We start from the raw sequence: 22,672 nt of genomic DNA, 5'->3' as shown, positions 1-22,672 counted from the left end.
TGAAAGTAGCTTTATGAGAAGAGTGTTGCTGGTTCTTAGTATAATATCTGTATTTAAAAAGCAAGTATTTCAGGCCTTGCTGGTGCTGCCAACAAGACAGGTATGAACAGCAAATTACCTGTAGTCCATAATGTGCAGCATTTGGCCTGAAACACCCAGAGCTAAGGAGGCCAATTTGCTGTAAAGTTCTAAAGATTACAAGGCATGCAGGTAAGCTTACCATGATACACCTAGGAGACCAAAGCTGTGCGTTACACAGCCCACTGCTGGCAGGGTGAGCACGGACACTGACAAATACCCACACACCCCCTGTGATAGGCTGTAAGCTGAGAAGTGCTGGTTGTTTTGCTTCATCTTCTACCTGCCGCTTCACCTTTCCCTGTTTTTTAATTGTATACACAGTCACTAGATGTCCTGGTTGTCTGCTGTGCAGACTGACTAATTTATGAGTGAGAGGACAGAATGTTTATTTTCACTGCTGAAATCAGTGAGAGTTAGTGGACCATGTCCTGCCAAATGGACATCTGAATATTTAGGAGATAATGCTTAAAAGCTGCTTAAAAAACTCGCTCCTGAAATTATTCTTCTGCTCTGGATCCACATCTATTCTCTATTGAAAAAGCTTTGCTCTCCGTGTTACAGTGTTGCATTGTTGATACAAGTTTAAGCTTCCTTGCACAAGGGTGTGTCTTTTCATTTCTAGGCTCTTAACTGAACACAGCTGTCAGGAACTGAGGAACAGCACTGCAGTTACTTCTGTAGCCCTTGCAGTAATGAAGATTAAATCGGCATATTTAATAGAACATCAGTAATCATCAGTATCCTCTTCTTTTTTTTTTTTTTCTTCTTAGCCTCTGCTTAGGTCAAGTGACCGAATAAAACTGGCACACTAAAAGAAGAATAAGTAGTAAATACGCTGTGCTCACCAACGCAAGTCATCTTGGCCATGTCCAGGTGATAACCATCAAAGCAGTCGCAGGTGTAGCCTTCCTGGACTCTCACACATCGGCCATTTTCACATCCGTTCAGAATACCACACTCCTCTGCTTGTAACTCCTCAAAGCTGTTCAGAAAACCTGAGCGAAGAAAGAATTACCAACAAGTAAGTTAGTTATTGCACTGCTGAATGAATATATACACCCAAACAGAGCGAGACTGAAATTCTCTTGGAGGTTTGCTGGAATGTGAGTTGACTTTGCAGAATGCAGGTCAGCTTTAGCAGAGTTACACCATCTGGAGTCATAAATGCACTAGAAAAGTGCTCTGATGTTTCAAGATGAAAACTGAATGACTTAGTGAATGCTGTATTTTAAAATTGTGTTTAAAAACCCGAGGGTTGGCTTTTTGGTTTGGGATTTTTTATTTTTTTTTTAATTTATATATATATTTTTTTGTAAATGAAATGGCATGCTTTGTCTATTTTTTAAAGGATAAATCAATGTTTTCTCAGTTGCACATTTTATTTTAATATTTAAATATATCAACTTTTGTGTAAACAAAGGTAAGCAGTGGTAGTGCAGTCTGGGACAAAAGTTCTTTACAATAGTATTCTAGAAAAGTGAGGTGTGCTTATGGGGGAAAATACTTAAATTCGATTGCCTTAAGGAAAGTAAGAAGAAATCAGATACTGCTTTACTATTGTGGGTTTGGTTAATAACTCTTTGGCTGGTACTTCAGCAATCAGTGCCAGTACAAATACTTGTAATCTACCCGTCGTTCCATGTCATAATTCTCAATGGTGAGTAGCCAAAGGCTCCCTGTTTCATTATGAATTTATGTATAAAGAGGGATATGTATTTAAAAAAAAAAAAGACATTTTTTTACACATTCAGAGATTTTCTGTAAGACTGAATTGCTCCTCTTAGTTCTGCGTAAGTTTTTCAACCAGCTTTCAATTCACTGAGCTGTTTGTAACAGGACTGCAGATGGCAGCCCATCACATCAAAAGGCCTTCTAAGGAAAACGGCTGGAGCGTGCGAGACTCTGTTGGCCTACCAGCATAATGAATATATAGCACAGAAGTGAAGGTGAAACTGGGGCTGGAATGGAACAAAGTATAATACATCTCCCCATCTGTCCCATAACGTATGATTAGTGGAGTGAACGCACAAACCATCGGTTTATGTAAAACCTGGTTACTTATTCACTGTTACAACAGTTGTAACCAATTTGCAAAGCCACCTTGCAATATAAATTTCTCTCCCTTTCCCGCTGCTTGTTCTGTCTTTTTCTATACATTTCATCCTGTCTTGGTTCTCGGGTCTCTCTTTTCTCTACTGCCTTGCTCTTTCTACTCTGCCCTTTTGTACTATCCTCCACGTCTATCCTTCAACTTCGGCTATACATACCACTTTTCTGTGATGAAAACGTTGGACCTACACCAAGTGGCTGCTTTTGAAGAATATACTGAGGTCTGTAAGGATTTATTTCCCTCAGGCCTTAACAGGAAGGTGGGCCAGATCCATCAACATCCTGGACATTCCTGAAGGACATCTGAGATGTTGTACACGATCCCTCACATCCTGCCTGCAGCCATTCCTGAAGGTTGTATGCATGCATACTCTCTGATCATCCTTTCTGTAGTTTCACTGCAGAGAGAGAACAGCTTGCGCGCTCTCCGTTTCTTCCATCTGAATTGTGCTGGAAAATCATGAAGTACTGGCATGGAGGTATTTTTTTCTTTTTCCCTTTTTTTTTTTTTTTTTTTTTTTGTGTGTGTGTGTGTGTGTGTGTGTGTGTGTGTGTGTCTCTTTTCAACTAAATGTACTCCAAAGAACTCTGTCCCAAGCTCCAGTGGAAAATTAATTTGTGAGAAAGAAAACTGGCGCTCCTCTCTACCTTCAGCTGTAAATCTGTTGGTAAATATAAATTTAGTGCATTTGGCACAGAATGTTCTACTGTATTAAAAATTAAAATTGCACTCTGAGCCCAAATGGACTCTTATACAACACAGGCTCTTGAACCAAAACACCTGACTGAAAGCTAATGTCATAGGAATAACTAAAAAATAAATAGGACACATTACTCAGAAGCAAACAGAAGAATAAAGCCAGCTACAGGGAAATAATCCAAGTTACAACCCTCATTTCAAGCATTTTACATAACAGAGAAACTTGCTTACGATCTTCAATGAAGTATGGATTAGTTTCTGGAGTGTAGTGCTCCTCAAAGTCAACCAAAGCATCTTGTCCATATGGCCGTCGAGATCCTGGAACAGGAATGTTGCACAGCTGGGCATAATCCTCTGAGGGGAGAAAGAAAAGAGGATATAAAACTAATCACACTTGTAACACAGTCTGCGTTGCATTAGTCGCAGTGTAGTGTGGCTCATATTAGCTGGAAATAAACTTATCTTCCTAGAAACACCATAAATCTGCGATTCCCACAAAGCATTGTCTCTTCAAGAAGAATGTCATTAAAATGTAACGAGCCAAGTGCAGACTATTAAGTCATAACGGGATAACACCAGGGATAGATTTCAGTAACTGCACCAAAAGTTATGGGTCATGTTCTTCTGGTCTGCTCTTGCCTTGAGCCGAGGGATGCTGTGTGTCCCACTGCCAGTGCACCCCTGACCAGAACTAGCTATGCTTATGCTCTTTGCTGGTTTAATAAAGGCTCTCCCAGCCCTTGTCTGCTAGCAGAAGACATCCCAAAGGAAGCAAAAGAAGCTGTATTTCTGGCAGTGCCAGCCAACCTGCAGAAATCTCAGAATAAAAACCCTTCCAAAATAGCATGCACTCCTTTGCAAACCATTCTTCAAACCACAGGCTTAATTGTTAATGCTGTTCAAGGTCTGCTTTGGCTGCAAACCTGACAGGGCAAGGGGAAATGTATGGGAAAAATAGCTACACTGAAATTCTGCCTCTTGAGTGAAAACATACCAAAGCAGCTCTTCATTTTAGGTGTCAGAGTCTGAAATGCTGGTGTACAGAGTTTGATTTTCTTTTTTTTTTTATTTATTGTGCTCCCTCAGTTTGTCTCCAGTATTTTTAGTAAACGGTAACTTATTTGAGACTGGAAACTCTGTTAAAATCCAGTAATCCAGGTGCTCCCTTACGCTTGCTACAGACTATTTAGCATCTGTTTCTGTGAAGATTGCCTGGTGTTCTGAGAATCAGGCAGAGTAAGGACGGGAACGAAAACCACCAAAAAGAGAGAGAGGAAAAAAAGCCCTAAGTAGATACAAAATCCAAGAATTGCAGATGGTTACAAAGCCAGAAACCTCATGCTGTGTTGAACTGTCCCAGACAGCAAATAGTCGGATATATCCAGACTGCCTCCAGACAGCCCAGAGGACAGCCCCTTTTGCTGCTCAGCACTGTCTTCTGGTTTTCCTAGGTACTATCATCTCCTTCACATGGGATGGCTTCACACTGTACCAAAAAGAATAAGGTGCTCAAAAGTCTGCTTGAATCCTGTGGCCAGCAACTCGGCTCTTGTGAATGTGAAACACTATACTGAGTGCAGAGCTTGTCATTGCATTTTGTAAAACTGCCACTGGGTTCCAGCCCACGTCTGCAGAATGCTACTTAGAAATCCTTCTAAACCTCAACCACCTTCTGCTCCAAGTGCGAGGGTTTTCTCCATTTTGCTCCTTTATATTATATTTAGACACAGTACTCTGTATGCCTGAACAATCCTCTCCTCCTCACCCAGGTAAAAAAGGACACTGCCCAACGGAGATATGCCATGGTACTCAAACAAAACACAGCCAGCACAAAAAAAACGTTGGTATATAATGTTACCTACATTCCTTAACGCACAGCTTCCCACTGAGTTACTATAATAACGATCAGTTCTAACAGTTGTTACGAGAAACACCTTATTTTTTCCTTTCCCCTCATTTTACCTCAAAGTACAGGAACAGCTGGGTTGTCATCTCAGACTGACTCTTCCATTCTTTTATGCTGAACTACTGATCCTTTGCTGGTCACGTGAAATGTCTGCATTTTTAGGTCTCATTATAACTGAATTAGCAGCAACAAAATGATGAAGAGTTGTCTTAGAGCTTACTGTAAGATTTGCCTTTGTTACAATGAGTTTTAACTGTATCAATGTCTTCCACAAGGCTATACTTACAACTGTAATACTCTGTTAAACTCTTGGAGTCCATCATGCTTAATTAACCATTTGTTAATGCAATCTGATCCTTAATAGTCCATATATTACCTGTATATACAGTTCTAGTACAGAAGCTTGCAAAGCATTTAAGTAGTCTTAATTTTACAATGTATATATCTATAGTACCTATATAGAATGTACACACTTGTTTTGATACATACTGTGATGACTTCAAAATTACCTATAATAACCTTTGTGTACTGTATGCTCTTTTTAATTGTCCAAGTAATTGTTGATTCAGCTACTAGATAAAAACAAGGAGAGCAACAGCAAGCCACCTAAGAAATCATAAGCAGAAACTCAGGACCAATAACCAAATGCACCATGTAGTTGTACTTGCTTTTCTCCCTAGGGAAGGAAAGGGTGGGCAGAGAGGAAAGTACAAAGATTGGAAGGCCCTTAGGAGGGACATGCTATGGAAAATCTTGAGAACTGGCGTTTTGAATCAAAGTTAGTTAGAGACTTGGATGCCTTTAGATTCCCTCTTTGGATGATTGAACAGCATGATAGTTACAGGATGATAGTTACAGCAAGACAAATGTGTATGTATAATTGTTGTTTTAAACTTTTCCCCTAGCTATGCTATGTTCCTACAGTTCCAATTAAAAATATATTTTGGGTCACCGCACTGCGCTGGTCACAATTTCCCAGGGAAGCAATTTAAAACAAAGTGCTATAAGATACTTTGGTGAAGACATATGAATAGTGCACAGAAAGCTGCAGCAAGTGTACAAATGAGTGAACAGCATGATGCTGCCCTGGGGAGATGTCTGGAGGAGGATGACATCATGAAGGCAGGAGGGAGGCAGAGAACAAGGAGCAATCTCTAACAACCTCTGAATTACAAAAACATTTCAGCTGTCATAGAAATTAATGCTCGCTTTCAAAACAGTCTTTCATATAAAATGATGGAAAAAAGTGTTTTCTATAATCACAGTCAATGCTAGAACTTTTTTCACACAGATTCATTTTCTCTGCTAGCTCATCTTCTGGCTGCGATCAGCAATAATGATGCAACTACTGTTACAAGGGGCAATTAAAAGGAGTTAATCTGTGTTGCCTCCTGTTTTTCTGTGTTTTTCTCACAACATTGATATGAAGCATTGAGACAGCTTATTGTATAACATAGCAGAGCTATCATAAAAGGAAGCTGATTTATGCTTCCAAAATCATAAAGGACATTTTCTAAGGCAGATGCATGCACATGAAACAAATACATTATGGGATTACAGCTAGATGCTCATGCATACTGGCACAGATGTTAGCCATAATTGGTGGTGAAAGCTGGGCTGACAAGACGACAGAACATAAAAGGGATGGATTGACCACTTTGAGATTCTTGTTAGCACAAATGCAGCTGCACATATAATTTGCATAAAGATGTAACTGCACAAGCTTGTGCGGGCCTTGCTTGCACCTGGAGTCATAGAAATACTAAACTCTCTAGTCAGAAAAAACATTCCCTATTTCATGCATCTAAGACAAAATACTATATTAAAAAAGCGTTTCTCGACATAACCATGATTGAACCACAGCCAGTCCTCCCTCCTGCCTATAAAGCAAGCTTTATTTCTCTTCCAGCTTCTTAGAACTGTCATCATTGCACAAACTAAAAAGCAGCCAAGGCTATCAACATCATGGCAATCCCTTCATGTTATTTAAAAATGCAACAGATCGACTATGGAAGACATCACTGGAGGGAAGGACAAAGCCAACAAAACATGTGTTACATGTAATGAAGGTACCTTCCCAATCAGAGCTTCTGGACATCAGTCTGGATAGGCTGAGTTTCTGCTGTCTCAGGAGATTGCATCACTTGTGAACTGAAGCTGAAAATATTTCTGTAGTACCTTTAGACTGTGCTCTTTGACAATTTAGGTAATTTTATCAACATCTTTCACAAACAGATGCTGAGGTTTGTGGTAGACTGCATTCATATATATGCTACAACTCTTGGTACTCAAGAAAACACGAAGAATACTAGGACTTTTCATGACAGAAATGTCTTTGCATGAAGAAACTCTGATTGAAATTGCTGAGGAAAACTCTCAGTGGATATAAAGCTCTGGTTAAAATTGAAGGAAGTACCAACCTCGTGATATTAAAATCTTCCTTATGTTCCTCATCTGAGGCTGCTCATATTTCCTAAAACAAGCTTTTCTCCTACTGCTTGTGGTAGATTGTTAAAAGTCAGAGTGTTTCTGCCACAGCTTTGCAAATGGCCTTCTGACTCCTTGCTGACTTACATATATGCATGGAATTCCATGAGCAAAACCCTTCCAAAGTTATTCTACTACACTTCAGAAAAAATCATTGAAAATCATTGACAGAAATGAAAGCAGCCAAAAATCTGCACAATGGAGCATAAGACTTTAAATATTCAAGACCCAATCACTACTATTTTCTGTGCCCCAAAGGTAATTCATTTGTCCAGGATCCTTACCAGAAAGGAAGCAGGCACAATGCCATCCTAAATGGAAAGATGAACAATGATCTCCAGAAATCAATCCAGTGCCTCCCTGCTGATCTTTACCATCTTGAAAGAGTACAGATGGAAACTCATCGTTCATACACATTGGTTTCCCTTGTACTTCAAGATCTTCATGAGGGGCACCAGCCAGAACTCAGAGGGAACAACATGTTCTCATAATATGGAAGCTCAGCCCAGAACTAACTCAGAATGTTTACGAAGGATACACAAAGTTCCTTGCCACAAAAATGCAATCCAAATAATCTGTTCTGCCAGAAGCCATGAAGTTCAACCATCATATGTAGGCATCTCCATGGTCTGCACCTGAGTTAGTCATCCAGTGTTCCTTCTTAGTCCACTGAAAGACATCACTACTTTTAGGACACCATCTCATTCTGAAGTAGATGTCTGGAATAGTTCAGACAAATCTAACCATCAGGGTGCTTATTTCTTTTTCCTGGTGGAATGGGAAGCTGGTAGGGCTGAAACACATGTAGGTTTTCTATATAAAAAGCATGAAATTAGCCAAGAGGAATCCTACATTCTCCTACATAACACTCCAGATGACTCACGTTAGCCACTGCCCTCGGTAGTTCTCTCAGTAGTCTGGGCTTTGCCTATACTACAGTGGAGATAAAGAGAAACTTAAAGTGTAGCACAGGTCTTCAGCAGTTTCTGAACACAAAACACAATCAGAGAATTGTAGGATGGTTGGAGTTGGGAAGGGACCTTAAAGCCAACTAGTTCCAGCCTCCCTGCATGGACGTAGGCACTTCCTGTTAGGAAAGTATAAACTCCTGTAACATCTAGTGACTGGAGTTTTCATTGCTATTTCTGTAGATCTAAACATAAAATGGTTCCAGTTAAAATGCATACCCACGAAATGTCAGAGTAAAATGCTGAAAAAGTGTAAGTTTAAACAGGTAAACAGGCTGAAAAATGGAACAGCAGTATTCTCTACAGTTGCACAAATGTCCTAATGACATTATCTTAGTAGTCAGACCGCCAAGTTTTATACGCTACATATTTTGCTATAGATGCAGCAATGTATCCTCATCCTCAGTAAATAGTTATTAAAATGTCTGTAAGAAATGCAGAGCCCCAGTCCTACCACCTTTTTCCATATCAGGACTTCTCTTGGCAGCTACCTACATACAGGAAGAGAAGACATCCCCCTTAACAGGCTGGCATATCTTTAGTTCAGGGGCATTAACTCCACCTTCCTAGCATCCTAAGCTGCTTACCAAAGCAAAGGAGGTACTGCACTGCAAAAAACAAAGTCCTAGGCAGGTTTCTGAAAAACATTTTACAAATATAAAAACAGACAGTCTCCTTAAATTAAACACTGACCCTGACACACTTCCTTACTCCACATTTTCTAACTTCTATCCCCTCCCTTCAAACTTACTGTACCATGAAACAACACACCTTGCCTAACATTCATTTCCATCCCATAGAGTCTCACAAGAGCTTCTGGAGTCTCAGCAGATTTTTAATGCGGGTGTTACATGTTCAGGTTAGCATGAGAGGTCTATGGCCTAATTCTGGATTCCAGATTTTTTTCAGTCTTGGCCTATTTCTCCGTTTTCTGGCAGGGATACTTTGACCCAGCTGTTAAACCCATTGGAGTCTGTCTTGATGCCAATTACTAGAGCATGCACTCCATATGGAAACTGTTGGGTCTTCACAACACTAACAGTAAATTGAGTGAAGAAGCAGAGCATCTGAAGGCAGGTTGGCTGACAGGCTTTTTAAGGAATGGATCCTTTACTTTTGTTATCTAAAACAAAAATATCCACTTTCGCAAACTTTATCAATCTGTCAATTATTAGAGATTGCAAGTGATATTTAAAACTTCAAATGGGTTTTTAAGAAACTCGAAAGTTTCTTGACGACAATAACTGAAAGTTCTTTGGGCAAGTGCAGCTTAAGATTGCAGTAATTCCAGGAAAAGAACCAAAACTTTTAAATTTTCAAGACTTTGGTATTGGAAGCAAACATTCAAAGTCTTTTTCTGTAACATAATGATATCATAAGATTGTAATGTTAGAAGCAATGTAATTGGAATCAACCTGTCCTTGCTTCCTTCTTTTAATGACAAGAAGGCCTATCCTGCAAAATTGTTAATGCAAATAAGATACATTCAATCACATCACTATATTTGATGTTTGCACTATTTTTGTCAGGAATTTGAATTAGTATTTTTAGTTTATTCCTTGGTGGTGCCTTCAAAATACTTATTAGCCTTACCTCTGGTAATACGTTGCTGCTCAATTGCAATACTTAAACTATTGCTAATTCTTTTTGTCTCAGTCTCCAAATACGCAGCGTCATTTTCAGGGGTAATTGTTTGATCAAGCACCAGAAGGTAGGAAAATCCCCATCAGCAGTTTTCAAGAATGTGAGCAACTACATAAATTCCATGCTGATGAATGGATGGATTTATTTTTCATTTATGTGGATCAACTCTTTATCTCCCCACTGTTTCTATGCTGGATCTTATTCAAACAGGAAGTTTAAATCTTGTAATGAAAAATTCAAGTGCTTTCAGAAAAGGCTGGGACACCATATGCATTTGTTTTAGAAGGTGCTTAACATTCTATCACTCATAGCTGTAGCCCTGTATTTCCTTCTAACTGCAACATCTAGATCCTTGGGTATAAGATAATTAAAATAATTATGATATTTATGTCCTTAACTGTAAATCTTAAAGAAGTTATATAGGCAGAGTATAGATACTGTAAGAAGAAACTACAGATCAGCGAATGATCTAGTTATCTAATCCATTTCATGGTAAAAGTCTGTCAGTGGTAGTGCATCCCCATGTCTTCTTTTTCATGTGTCACAAATCTTCACAACGCCCCTAACTTGGAAAATAAGCAAACACCTTCAGTAGTAAATTTGGCCAACACAATACACAGCTATTTAAAAATGGAGAAATTCCAGGTTCCCCAGCCAGGACCTGAACCTGTGACCTGCTGGCCCAGAGGTGTGAAAGCACTCTCTTGAGCCAATGATATCACTTTAAGTGCTACAAACTGAAGACATATCAAATGAATCATTTATTCAGTTCAGTCAGCTTCAAATTTTTCTTGGTAAATGTTCCTGAAAACGGAGAAGGTTTCCAGGTTTGTGTGTGTGCACGTGCACATGTGCAAGGACACATGAGCATGTACCACCTACACTAAGGAATGCTGGTTTTTTTTTGACCTACTAAAGATTCAGTATGCTTTTGTTCTTTTTAACTCTCTATATTCCAATCCAATTTAAGTAGTCTAAGATCGAAGTATGCCTTGTACTTTCATTTCAGGCGGATATTTTGCAGTGCTCTTCAGCTTTGAGGATCATCCAAGTGACTTCTGGCATCTTGTTATCCGTCGTGATCCTTCATATCATTTCTTTAAAGAACTACTCATGTCCTTTCTAGTTAGTTGGGATCTGTATCCTGCTGTTGTCACAGGGTTTCTGCTCCAGAATCCTGTGGATTCTGGATGGATTAAAACCGATCTAATTTCAAGTCTAAATATGTTCGAACTGAATTTGTTCCCTCATTATCTTACATGGATACCGTTATTTAAAAGCTAGTGGGACTTATCTATGATGTTGATATAGCAGAACCTTACCATTTACAACCCTTATTCTGCATTTAAGTCTGGCTTTTTCCATTTACCCTTTTAAGATGGGTTCTCCATTCCATGACCATCGTGGTAGTTCTCTGTTCTTTTTCAGGTTTACTCTACTTTATTCTGCTCTGTCTTTCCATCTGAGGAGCTCCAGGTCAACACAACAATTCTCACCATGAATTATTGCCTTGTGTTTTTTTTTTTTCTTTTCTCATTCCATTTCAATTGTTATTCTAGCCAATGTAGTAATTTCATTCTGTACACGTCCAGCTTATGTCATACTGTTTTTCTTCTTCAGTCTCCTGAAGAAGAGTGAGCATTAACCAGTAATTACTCTGGCCAACACCAAAGTCAGATTTTTTTTTTCCACTTGCTGTACTTCCAAAGCAAACTCAAACACAGAAAGATATATATGAACAGTTCAAGGAACTTGCAAGTGAATTCTAAAAAGATAAAACCCAGGCAGACAAGAACACAGCTCCATTAGTACTTTGATAAGCTCTTCTGTGTACTTTGAACCATGTTACTGAAAGACACTTTGTAAGAAAGTCACATCCAAACTAAGCACTTCAATAGTTTATATGGAAGAAGTTACAGTGATTGCATACAAGTTATTATGGTACCAGATTCTATAATACCAGGGCTGTTAAAGGTACAGATGTATCACCTCATGTGCTGACATACAACTTTGTTGCTTCTATGGGTCTCTTCTCCAGTTTTCAGCTCACAGAAAATGTCTGTGTCAGTAACAACATATCTCTACATCTGTTTAGCTTTTGTACTCGCCACAAGACATAGTTTCTACTTGAAGTATCTTGGAACAATGTCTAATTTCTAAACGATAAACCAAAATGTAGTCATAAAAAAATATGACCTGCTAGTCAGTTTGTGCTCTAAAACACTCTTTAACATCCTTGGAAATCCTTTAGTCCTTATTGTACTTCATTTCCCTTACCTATCTTAAATTGCTTCTCTAAACATTTCATAATAAGCAAGCATGTAACCATATAATAACGACAATTTCTTTGATTTAGTGATTTGAAACCACTATTTAGCAGACCCTTATCAAGCAAACATCCATTTGCAGCCAGCCTGGCAGAACATCACACTGAAAATAGATCTGTATGTGTAATACCTGCAACAAAAATTGGAATCATTTATGTAGCCTGCTGAGTATTAGCATGTGTGCACATGAACTATGTGTATCTTTTCAGAGGTAGTTTTTAATTTCTCTTTCGTGGTAAGGAAATCTGCTACTCTTAAGATGCCCTCCTATTTTCACCAGGGTCCTACACTGCCAGTCACTGAGAGATTCACCCGAAAGAAGTGGGTCCAGTAGATTCCAAAAAGTAAAAGCAGTACATTTTCAAAATCTGGACCGTAATGGCTTCCCCTTATTTAGGGAGAACAATTTCCATTAGCTTTTGAAGGGTTGTGGGTTTTTTATTCATTATTAGCCCAGGTATAGGTGCAAGAGATTAAACACGTCAGAGTTTGTTCCAAGAATGGAAACGTTCATTTCCTTACCTGATTCTTTCATCGGACACAAGGCGCACTGCATGCCCCAGGCTTCACCATACAAGCAGCAGCACTCAGTGTATGTAGTCTGCTTTCCAACCAGAGGTCGACTACAGACAAAATCGTCACTTAGATGCTGCCAGCAAAGATCCTGGTAGACCTCAGTTTCTTCAGTTTGTTCTGATGGAGAAGACAGTATTACATCATATTTGCAGCACTATTGTTTAAAAAATAGATACTGGCATAACGCAGAGTTTTGTAAATACACACTAGAGATTAACCTAGCTTTACTATCCATGACAAGATCCATGACAAGACAGACTTTACTAAATACAAATTTAAGCATTTTTAAGTGCTTGGTGACTCATCCCTTGAGATTTTGATTTTTCAATGGCATTATTAGACACAAAATACACAAAAACTAAAATTTCCGAAGGAAATAACCATTCATTAATGATAATAATTGTTAGTAATTATTAACAGTTAACAATAATTATTAATAATTAGTTATAGGACTAGAGGGAATGGTCTCAAGTTGTGCCAAGGAGATTCAGATCGGTTTTAGGAAAAATTTCTTCTCTGAAAGAGTGGTCAGGCACTGGAACGGGCTGCCTGGGGAGGTGGTGGAGTCACCATTCCTGGAAGTATTCAGGAGAAATTTAGATGTTGTACTGAGGGACAGGGTTTAATAGGAAATACTGGTGGTAGGTGGACAGTTGGACTACATGATTTTGGAGGAATATTGCTGAATGCTTAGCACTGACTCAGCTTTGCTGTCATGGAAGTTTGCATAGATCTAAAAAACAAAAAAGCAGTGTTTGGACAATGGTGAATATTTGGAGAATTACTGGAATGAACCTTTAATAAGGGTTATTTTACTTTTCTTACATGACTAGCAATAGCATCAGAATGAACTGTTACTGTTAGAACAGAGCTGAACGACAATTTTACATGGGCTCAACAGAAGACTGGATAAATTCTTGGAAGAATCCCATTAACTAAACAAACTGCATCAGACTAATGAAATCCCATCAGCTGAAAATAGTTAGAGGCTGGGAGAATGTTGGGGGTGGGGGATGAGGGGAAGTACTGTTTATCTGCTCTCTTCTGGTCCCTAATAATCCACTTACAGCTATTGTTAGAGATGGAATACTGCTGTGAATTACTGTCACATTCTTACAAACATTAACAAAACGTATTTTTGTTGGAATATTTGGAATATGTTTTGCTGGAATATTTCAGAGGCATACTAGTTTTTACAAAATTCTCAGCAGCAACAATTATTTCCTAGTCCTAGCAATCTGAAAACTTGATCAAAAGGAGAAGAACAGAAAACTTCATGTACTTGGAAAGTAAAAACCACAGCACAATTGTTTTATAAAAACATCTGAAAGGTTTTGATTTTGTTCCAACACAGAACAAAATATAAGAGTTGTCACAAACCAAAATCATGCAAATATTAACTACATTTTTACATGATACAGCCACAAGATGCAGTAGTGCGCAGATAAGTATACAACAAAAATCTACAGTGTGTTCTGCAAGTGTAAAGATCTAGGTAGATACTCGCTAAGAACTTGCCAGAACATGCAGCGAAGAGCAGCATTGGTTATCTGCAACCAGCTCTAAATCCTGCTGGTACAAAGGAACCAGCATGTGCTGTCCTCTGCAGCAGGGAGGACAGTGCCAGTAGTGATACAAGGCTTGAGTGCTTTGTGCTGGGTGAAAAGGTCATTGATGTATTCTCCACAGTATTGAATGATGGAACACCCTTTTGGGCCCTTTTCTCTTCAAATCCTAGATGAAAGCAAAGAACAATCCTGCTTTTTGTTTGTTTAACTCGAGACTGAACCATAGGAATGCTGTTATCCTTTCACAGTTCCAGGCAAGAGGATGACTACACTGCTCCTCAAAAATACCAGTTCTGTAATTCTGCATGACTCAATCAGCCACTTGGTCTGTATATCCACATTTCCTTTCACAGAAGCACCTTAGGAAAATTTATTGAGTTACAGGGACCAGAGGTCTGTATTATGGTTATGCAATGCCAATATTAATAAAAAACATTGTGATGTTTCTTTAAAAGTTGAGCATGGCATAGGCTAAGCTGTACAGACTGAATAAATGCTCTGGATTTCTGAAACATTTCTAAGAATCTCAGAATAGCTGACATCTTTTTCAGAAATCAATCAGTGTCTACTGAAATCAAAAGAATGCGAAAAATATTATTTAAATAGCGTCACTGCAGCTCACAGCTTGAAAAGTGAGCCTGATGCAACTCAAATATTAATCAATTGAAAGCATAGGTATAATTTAAGATGTTTTCTTCTATATCTTGTTATTCCTGGTTTTATTCCAATGGTAGAAGCTCACAGTCATTCATTCTGAATTAGAGCAGACTAACTCCAGAGTTAGCCCACAGCCAAATCCCAGTCTCACAAAGCCTGCAAGATGCACGTCTTTGCGTACAAAGCTGTAAGAGGCCAATGCAGAGCTGGTGAATCAGCAGTGGAAAACTCCCCAGCCCAAGCCTAATTTTAATTGATACTTTCAGCAGTCTCCTATCTAACATGGCAAGGTAGAGCCCTGTGAAGTCCTACAACATGTTGCTTTCTGGATAAACAGGTGATGAACTAAGCAGTGCCCTCCAAAATCCTCTTGGGAAAAAAAAGAGCAGGTTCATCCAAGCACGACCCATACTAAGCTTACTGTGGTCTGTAGCCACATCAACACCACCTTATAGAGGTGTACTCACTCCAGGAATATATATAATGGATCATACCACTTGAATCTGCTGGTCTGATGCATCGCTTTTCTGTTGCGTCCAAAACCATTGGGTGTGTACAGAAACAGTTGTAAGATCCTTCTGTGTTAATGCACTGGCCATCAATGCAGCTGTTTGGGTCCTGACATTCATCTGTGTCTTAAAATGGAAGGAAATGTATCAAGGAAAGCCAGCACAAAGCAGTTGTATCGTGTTAATCAGTGTTTATATTTTCTTACAGTAGGAGTAGATTTCCCTGCATGTCTTCTGTTAAGTACTGAAATCCTGCCTGTGCCCATAAAGAAGAACAGACAGATGAGCAGGATGGTGATCTCTAATCCTCAGATACCAGGAAGCATATGGATGAGGAGGTTTGCTGAGGTAGGAGTGCCAGGCATACCCTGCATCCAGCACAGCTGCAGCTGGTTCACAAGTTCCTATCCTTGTGGGATAGTACTGGCAGGCATTAGAGGTGGGCATACTCTCTGAGACTCTTCACGAGCTCATCACAAGGAAGGATTAAGTTATCTGGCCACAACGTTTCTTAGTTTGGATTGGAGAAGAAAAGCAGAAATTTAGCTCAAAGGGAAGAACAGGCCATAATTAAAAGAAATTACCTTAAATTAGCAAAGAAAAACAAAAATAAAACCAACCAAACTTTGTAAAGAAACAATCTTAGAAACCCAAGGTGAAAGACTCTCTTATTGTGGTTGCAAAAATTACTTCCTTTCATTATGCTATTCTGCACATTTTACAAGGTTATTTGCTTACAGAATAAAAGCCAGAGTGACACTAATTTTTAGCTGAATACCAGAACCAAAGGAGTACAAAATTCTGTGGACTAAACTGAGCTTCAGAGACCTGAACTATAATTTCACATTGCATTTTAACTCCTTGTGGAAAACAATCTGTCCTTAAAAACAAACAAACAAACAAAAAACCCATACCTCTGTTGATTTATTATACTAAAACCAGCACACTTAACTAAGCACACTATGGTGGGCTTCACCATACTGATTTCGGTGTTTGCCCCATGTACAAAGAGCAGAAAGCTAAATGTTAGCTGGTGTAGTAAAGCAGCAGTGTATGTTTATAGGGGGGGAGCTACCTCCAATCACTGTGCTGCCTGGATAAGGGCTGGTAGCAGCTCTAAACTACACTCAAGGGAGCACAAGGAGCTGTTTTGGAGATGCAAACTCTTGGGAGCAATTTGCTGAGAAAGGAAGCAAATAAAGCAATCTCTGCTCTACATGCCATTACCACGTCAGCCAAAATTGCTGCCCAGCCAAGCAGAAGGGAAAAGAAATGACCCAGTGCCTCTGAAAAAGCTGCTATTACAGGAGTTTGGAGGCCCTGTGTACCTCTCCCCTTACTGGGAGTACTGCAGTTCTGGTGGGAATTCAGCTGTTTGAGTCTGCTTGTTTTGCCCATCTGCATACCATTACAGTGACAAGAACATTTTAAATAAACTTACCAAAGCACTGGAGCTTAACAGGGTCATAGTATGTGCCTTGTTTGCAGTAGCACTCATAACCTGGCTGTGTATTCAAACAGAAGCCATTTTTACAGATTTCTTGTCCAAAGAGCTGGCATTCGTCAGCATCTGAAAAGAAAACATTAAAGGCTGCATTATCATAATTAGTACAAGGCCACACAGGAGAGCAGAATGGAATAAAGCCTGTACACGTCTGTTCAAGTAAAGTGCACTTTAAACAGTGGGGCCTAGCAGCACAGATATTCATAGAAAAAATAAATCTGATATAAAAGAGGCAAAATAGAAAAGAGGTAGCCAAAACAGAAAAGAGAAAACTTGTGCACTATAACTTTCTCTTGTCAGAGTAACTCTTATGACACATACACAAGGTAGATGAACTGCACAGAGTAAAGCCTGCGATACTGGGAGAGCCTGCAGCTCCTCTATCTAGCCTTCAGGCAAGCAAAACAGATTCAATATGGCCAGGCCTATGCTTTTCAATATAATTTGCTTTACGCAAGGGATTCTTACCATGAAATCCAATCAAATCACATCATAGTACTACAGAACTAACTAAGCAGTTATGCTTATTGACTTTTGTCGCTGCTCTCCTTCTTTCCCTGCAGTTTGGCAACTGCTGTGTGTGGCAGAGAATCCTCCTATCGGCACTGTTAGTGATTTCATTATTCAAACATATCAAAAAGTTCACTGGAGACTTCCTTCCCCATAGAAATAATCGTGTCTGTTGCAAAATGCAGTGCTGCAGTTCTTAGAGCCACCAAGTGACAAAGAGAATCCATCACGCCTTCAGATGAATTATTTTTTTCCAACCCTCTTTCATTTGCTCAACCTATCTGCTACACTGCTAAAGCACTCTGTTGAAGCTAGGTTGGTATGAAAACAGCAATAACAAGCACAGTGTAAAGTAGGTGATTTTCTCTCAATACCAGTTGTCTCAATCCACTGTCTTCTATCGACTTACTCCCCACTAGGGCAATATATACTTCAGCCTCAAACTGTCATTTCCAGTTGTACATCAGTTTTAAAGGCAAATTATTCAAATACTTTTTGAGAGGAACTGAAAGAACAATAAAGCTATTTATTTTTACAGTTACTCTTCCAGCCCCTAAGTGGCTTCAAGCATTAAATATTTTAAGTTGGACTGCTTAGCAGCAACGCAAAGATTAATAAGAAATATTATTTAGCTGGATGTCTGTACATGTATTTCTTTTTGCTGTGGAACAGAGGTATGTGTCTGTCTGGGGAAAAGTGGGAGAACCTGGCTGAGCATATTCACTTCTGACAGATAATTTCAAATGAAACAGGAGCTTTTCCTATATGGAAAAGTTTGCTGACAAGAGCAACAGAAACACAAGTTAGTGTAACAGAGCAAGATCACATTATTAAAAGGACTTGTCCATTTATTGTCTGTCCTCTGTGCCGTTCCTAAGGTTATTAGGAAATAAACTTATAAAAACAGAAAGAGTCTCATTATGGCAAGCAGTAGCTGAGGATATTTCCAGATTGAAATATTTCCGCCCTCCAGTACTCATGGCAGCTAGAGATGTTACCAACCCTGAGGTAGCACAACAAAACCAATGAAGATTTGGTTTGACACATCTGGACATCATGTGCACACACTGTATCCCAAATCTACAGAAATCTCTACACAAATAACATGCTTAAACAATCCTCAAATAAACATACCCTCACAGAATGTTAGGTGCTTCAAGAGAAGCTCTGTAATAGTATCCTGACTTGTCTAGATGGGAACTGTCAGCCTAGCCATCTCATGCCATCAATCATAGGTCTGGAGTGATCCCATGGCATCTTTTTCTTTACTCACTCTAAGTTGGTCAACAAAGAGACACCTCTAAAGAGTGAAGATCTTACACAAGAACCCACTTTAAATGCCCATATTAGTTTGAATGAATCTGGGTATTAGTGCCTCACAACTTTCAGTATCTTTTCCATGTCCCTGTGAAGTAAAGGACAGCATGTTCCTCAATTTGTGAAAAGCAAGGAAAGGTACAAATAAATACTTCATGAGGACAACACTGAAAGATAGAAGGAGGGCAGAGAATGGAACTATTCACTAAACGGATAGGAAAAATGACCTATCAGTATCCTGGTCATTGAGGAAGGATAGTTAAAAAATGTACAGATAACAATCATACAAAGAAAATATTTCACCATCAGTTTTGTCATCTCTCAGATTTAAGACTGACAGAGCTGGGATTTAGCTGGAAGCAACTTTGGCCAATGTTTGTCAACCGTGTGACAATATGCCTCTATTAATAGTAGCTCTTTAAAAAATATCCAATTTTACTGCATTTTTATGTGATGTGAACATATGGTAATCTCTACATAAATTCTTGATTTGTAAAACAGTGATTCTAATAGGAAAAAATATATACAATTTGCATACTTTTTAAAGATACTGCAGTTACTGCATAACTCAAACACAATACGTTGATTTCATTTTAGGTAACTAATACAGTGCATGACACCATATGCTGAGGAAAATTGTTTTCACAAATATGAGTGACCACTTTTCAAACAGGAATTTCCCTGATCTCGCTCTTCTCTTAGTGATGTCCACACCCACAGGCTCAGATTTCTGTCACTCACATTCTCTACAGTCTTTTGTTCAGGAATAATTTCATTAAGTTCTGTAATGAGAATCTCATTGCTGAGCTTCCGTCAGTTTTTATATTCACTCTTTCTTCTAAGTCTAATTTAAACAGAACACCTCCTCCCAGCTGCCCACGCATTTATCTACACAGTTCAGGCTGCTTTGCATTTTGTATATAAATGACTATTTGAGGTTTACATTCTTGGCATCTAGTCTTACAGTATATAGCACTTAATACAAAATAAACTGGAATATCACAGAGATCGTATAATTGATATTCTGTCTGTCAAATGATGATCTTCAGCACTGTTCCGTATCACAAGCGGTTTTTGTCACCTACTAAAATTTGAATCAATATGTTTACATTGCTAGCTCACATTTCTAGTTAATGAACTACCAGAAACTCTGAAGGAATTGATACAAGTCAGCACTGACCTTTGTAATTCTCAGCAAGAAGCCCATAAGATGATTCTTCAGAGGGAATGAAGCCTTTCCCTTCAGGACACAAATCAGTGAATTCAGCTACGAGAGAGGGAAAAAACAAAAATTATGCTGTCCAGAAAAACCTACTTGCATATACTTGTTATATACATGTTTCAGGGTAGTTTGAGAAATCTGAGGCAACCTACACATCTATGCCATCATGCAAACCTTCAGCTAAATGGGTGATGCTAATTCTACAGCTCAACTTTTTGCTGCTCTCAGAACTACTAGCAGAGGAAGCTTTGAAAAACAGAGCTAGGATACCCAGCTATCACAGAGCTGAATGTAAACTCATTTATCTAGCTTCTTGTCTGAAGAATATAGTCCTCATTGGGTTACATGGTGCATTGGTGTTATAACAATGTCAGTAGCAAAATTATTGTAATTAAAGCGAGTTTTGGCCTTTCTGAGCTACACTGCAAGTTGTAGTGTAGACACATCCCAACTGAGATACAACCCTCTGTGCATGTACTTCAGTGAAAACAGTAATTAATTGCAACAGGAGAACATCGTATGGATAACAGAGGATAACTGTTTAAAGTGTCTTGGAGACTGTACAGAATCAAGTAAGCCTATCCAAGCAGAGTGTTTACCTAATGTGCTTCATTACAGTTTCACTGATCTTAAACTACAGCTAAAACAGGAACTAAACAAGATGATGCATACGAATAGAAATTCATCTTTAGTATTTAATATAAAGAAGTTTATGCATGTTCTCTTTTAACATGATTTTTTCCAGATGGTTCTGAATTTCAGCCATCACTGTTTATATTTCAAGTATTGTTTTCAGTATTTGTGACAAGTATCATATGGCTGTGTTTTTCTAATTTAATATTTAGAGGTTACACAATAGTCTGCAGACGGCATGATTAGCTGTACTGATCAGTAAGTAGGAAAATGTAAAACTATCATCATAATATATATCAGTAATTCATAGCAATGTAGAAACAAGATTAAGAAGAATAACTACAGACTCAAAAACATGATGCTTACCTTTGTTTTCCAGCTTGTGGAAAAAAAATCTAACTAAAATGATGTCATTGCATCTATACCTTCTGTGATAATCCATTTTTGTTTAAAATCTATTGGAGATAATGCTGCATGGTAACATTTTATCCTTATGTTTACTATGGCAAAGCAAATGGATTTAGACTAGATCTAATTATTCCTATTGACTTTTCCTCTACAGAAATCTCTCCCAAAAAAATCATGGTGATATTCTACAGAATATGGAATCTAATGTGAAAGCCTTCTCTGACAGCAAAGCATACTGAAGTTAGCAAAAATACAGTGCTTCAAAAATTTACACGTGGATGGACAGCTTCATCTTACCAGTTCCAAAGACAGGGCATGGGAAGATTTCACAGTTATCACCCCAGCCAGCACCCAAAGTACAGCAGCATTCTTGTTTGGTTACATTGGACGCAAGCACATTGTCACAGAAGTTAGCATCGTTCAGATTGTAGTAGCACTCCTTCTTTCCATCTTCATGTTGATCAGGCTCTATTGGCAATTCTAAAAGTGAAGAGAACATCTGCGTAAGATGTTAGGTGAAATAAATAGATTTGTTTTACAGGAGAGTCATGTGAGTCATGGTTCTGAAGTCACCACAGTGAAGAATAGTGTTGCCTGGTTGAGAAGAAAATAGCTACAAATTCTGTTTTCACCTTTTTGTTCTTGGGAAGAATGATGGGAGTTCATAACTGCTCTTTTTCAGACCCATTCTGAAATTTTTCATACTTGCACTTCCTTCACTTTCAAGCAGATCTACCTGCTGTCACGGCTAACTATCTAGCTATCATGCCCAATGCTGTGCTTTTCATCTATGAACCTTGATGCCCTTCACACACATGACCAAACATTACACAACCTCAATTTACAGATAAAGAAGGTAAGGCATAAACTGGAAAGAACTGATTCTCCAAAGAATGAACATTTCCTTTTGTTTTTACTGGGGAAAAAAAGCACAGTCCATATTTGAAAACAAAGCCCTTTAAGATTTTGGCAAAAGTAACCGTGCAACTCTGCAGCAAGCAGAGGAATATAATACAGATGTTGAGTTAACTGACTCTGCATTTTACTTTAAAATAGGCTTTACAGGCATCCAGCCAAGAAATAGTATTTTTTGCCCTTTGCAGTTGAGTGGGTCCTCTCCTACTATATATACACAAGGACTTGAGGAAAAACACTCTTTCCCATAGATCCAATAAAAGACATTAACAGTCAAAAACTTTTAAAAGCAAGGCACTTAAGTACGCAAAGGAGTGAGTTTGAAAAGAAATACATAGTTTAAGCTTCTATATTTTCAGAATCCTGTCCATCTAACCTTGCACTTGCATAAAAGTTCTCTACAAGAGCTCAGTAACAGAAACTATCACATAAACTTGTTAATCACACTTGATCAATATGACAAACTCTTCATGTGCCATCTGTAAGGTAACTGAACAGCTCACATTTATTAATCAAAACAAAAATTTTGTTCTTTAGTTTTAGATAAGCCCTGAGATGATTTGTTCACTCCATTTTCTTCTTGTGAAATGCCTCATGCCTAGCACTTAGTTTAGAAATACTGAAATTCATA

General features: G+C 38.6%; 1 protein-coding gene and 1 long non-coding RNA gene across 9 annotated transcripts in view; one reads left to right on the top strand and one right to left on the bottom strand.

Annotated features, from left to right (window-relative positions):
* Positions 1 to 22,672, bottom strand: part of LTBP1 (latent transforming growth factor beta binding protein 1) — a 176,232-nt gene that overhangs the window by 514 nt on the left and 153,046 nt on the right. For 7 of the 8 annotated variants that reach the window (XM_052684049.1, XM_052684021.1, XM_052684041.1 and 4 more), the window contains 7 exons: positions 21,424 to 21,606; positions 20,044 to 20,130; positions 16,974 to 17,102; positions 15,518 to 15,658; positions 12,745 to 12,915; positions 3,122 to 3,244; positions 927 to 1,076 (listed from right to left, as the gene is read on the bottom strand). In XM_052684049.1, the coding sequence (XP_052540009.1) occupies positions 927 to 1,076; positions 3,122 to 3,244; positions 12,745 to 12,915; positions 15,518 to 15,658; positions 16,974 to 17,102; positions 20,044 to 20,130; positions 21,424 to 21,606 (984 nt within the window). The remainder of the gene's footprint in view (positions 1 to 926; positions 1,077 to 3,121; positions 3,245 to 12,744; positions 12,916 to 15,517; positions 15,659 to 16,973; positions 17,103 to 20,043; positions 20,131 to 21,423; positions 21,607 to 22,672) is intronic. The other variant, XM_052684031.1, reaches the window with a different exon arrangement.
* On the top strand, positions 981 to 21,427 carry LOC128081207 (uncharacterized). The gene is made up of 3 exons (XR_008207037.1): positions 981 to 1,102; positions 2,437 to 2,669; positions 21,281 to 21,427. It is a non-coding gene; the product is annotated as an uncharacterized LOC128081207 (long non-coding RNA).

Source organism: Tympanuchus pallidicinctus, unplaced genomic scaffold, assembly GCF_026119805.1.
Source record: "Tympanuchus pallidicinctus isolate F22 unplaced genomic scaffold, pur_lepc_1.0 scaffold1, whole genome shotgun sequence".
Taxonomy (NCBI): domain Eukaryota; kingdom Metazoa; phylum Chordata; class Aves; order Galliformes; family Phasianidae; genus Tympanuchus; species Tympanuchus pallidicinctus.
This window is presented reverse-complemented; position numbering and strand designations above follow the sequence as displayed.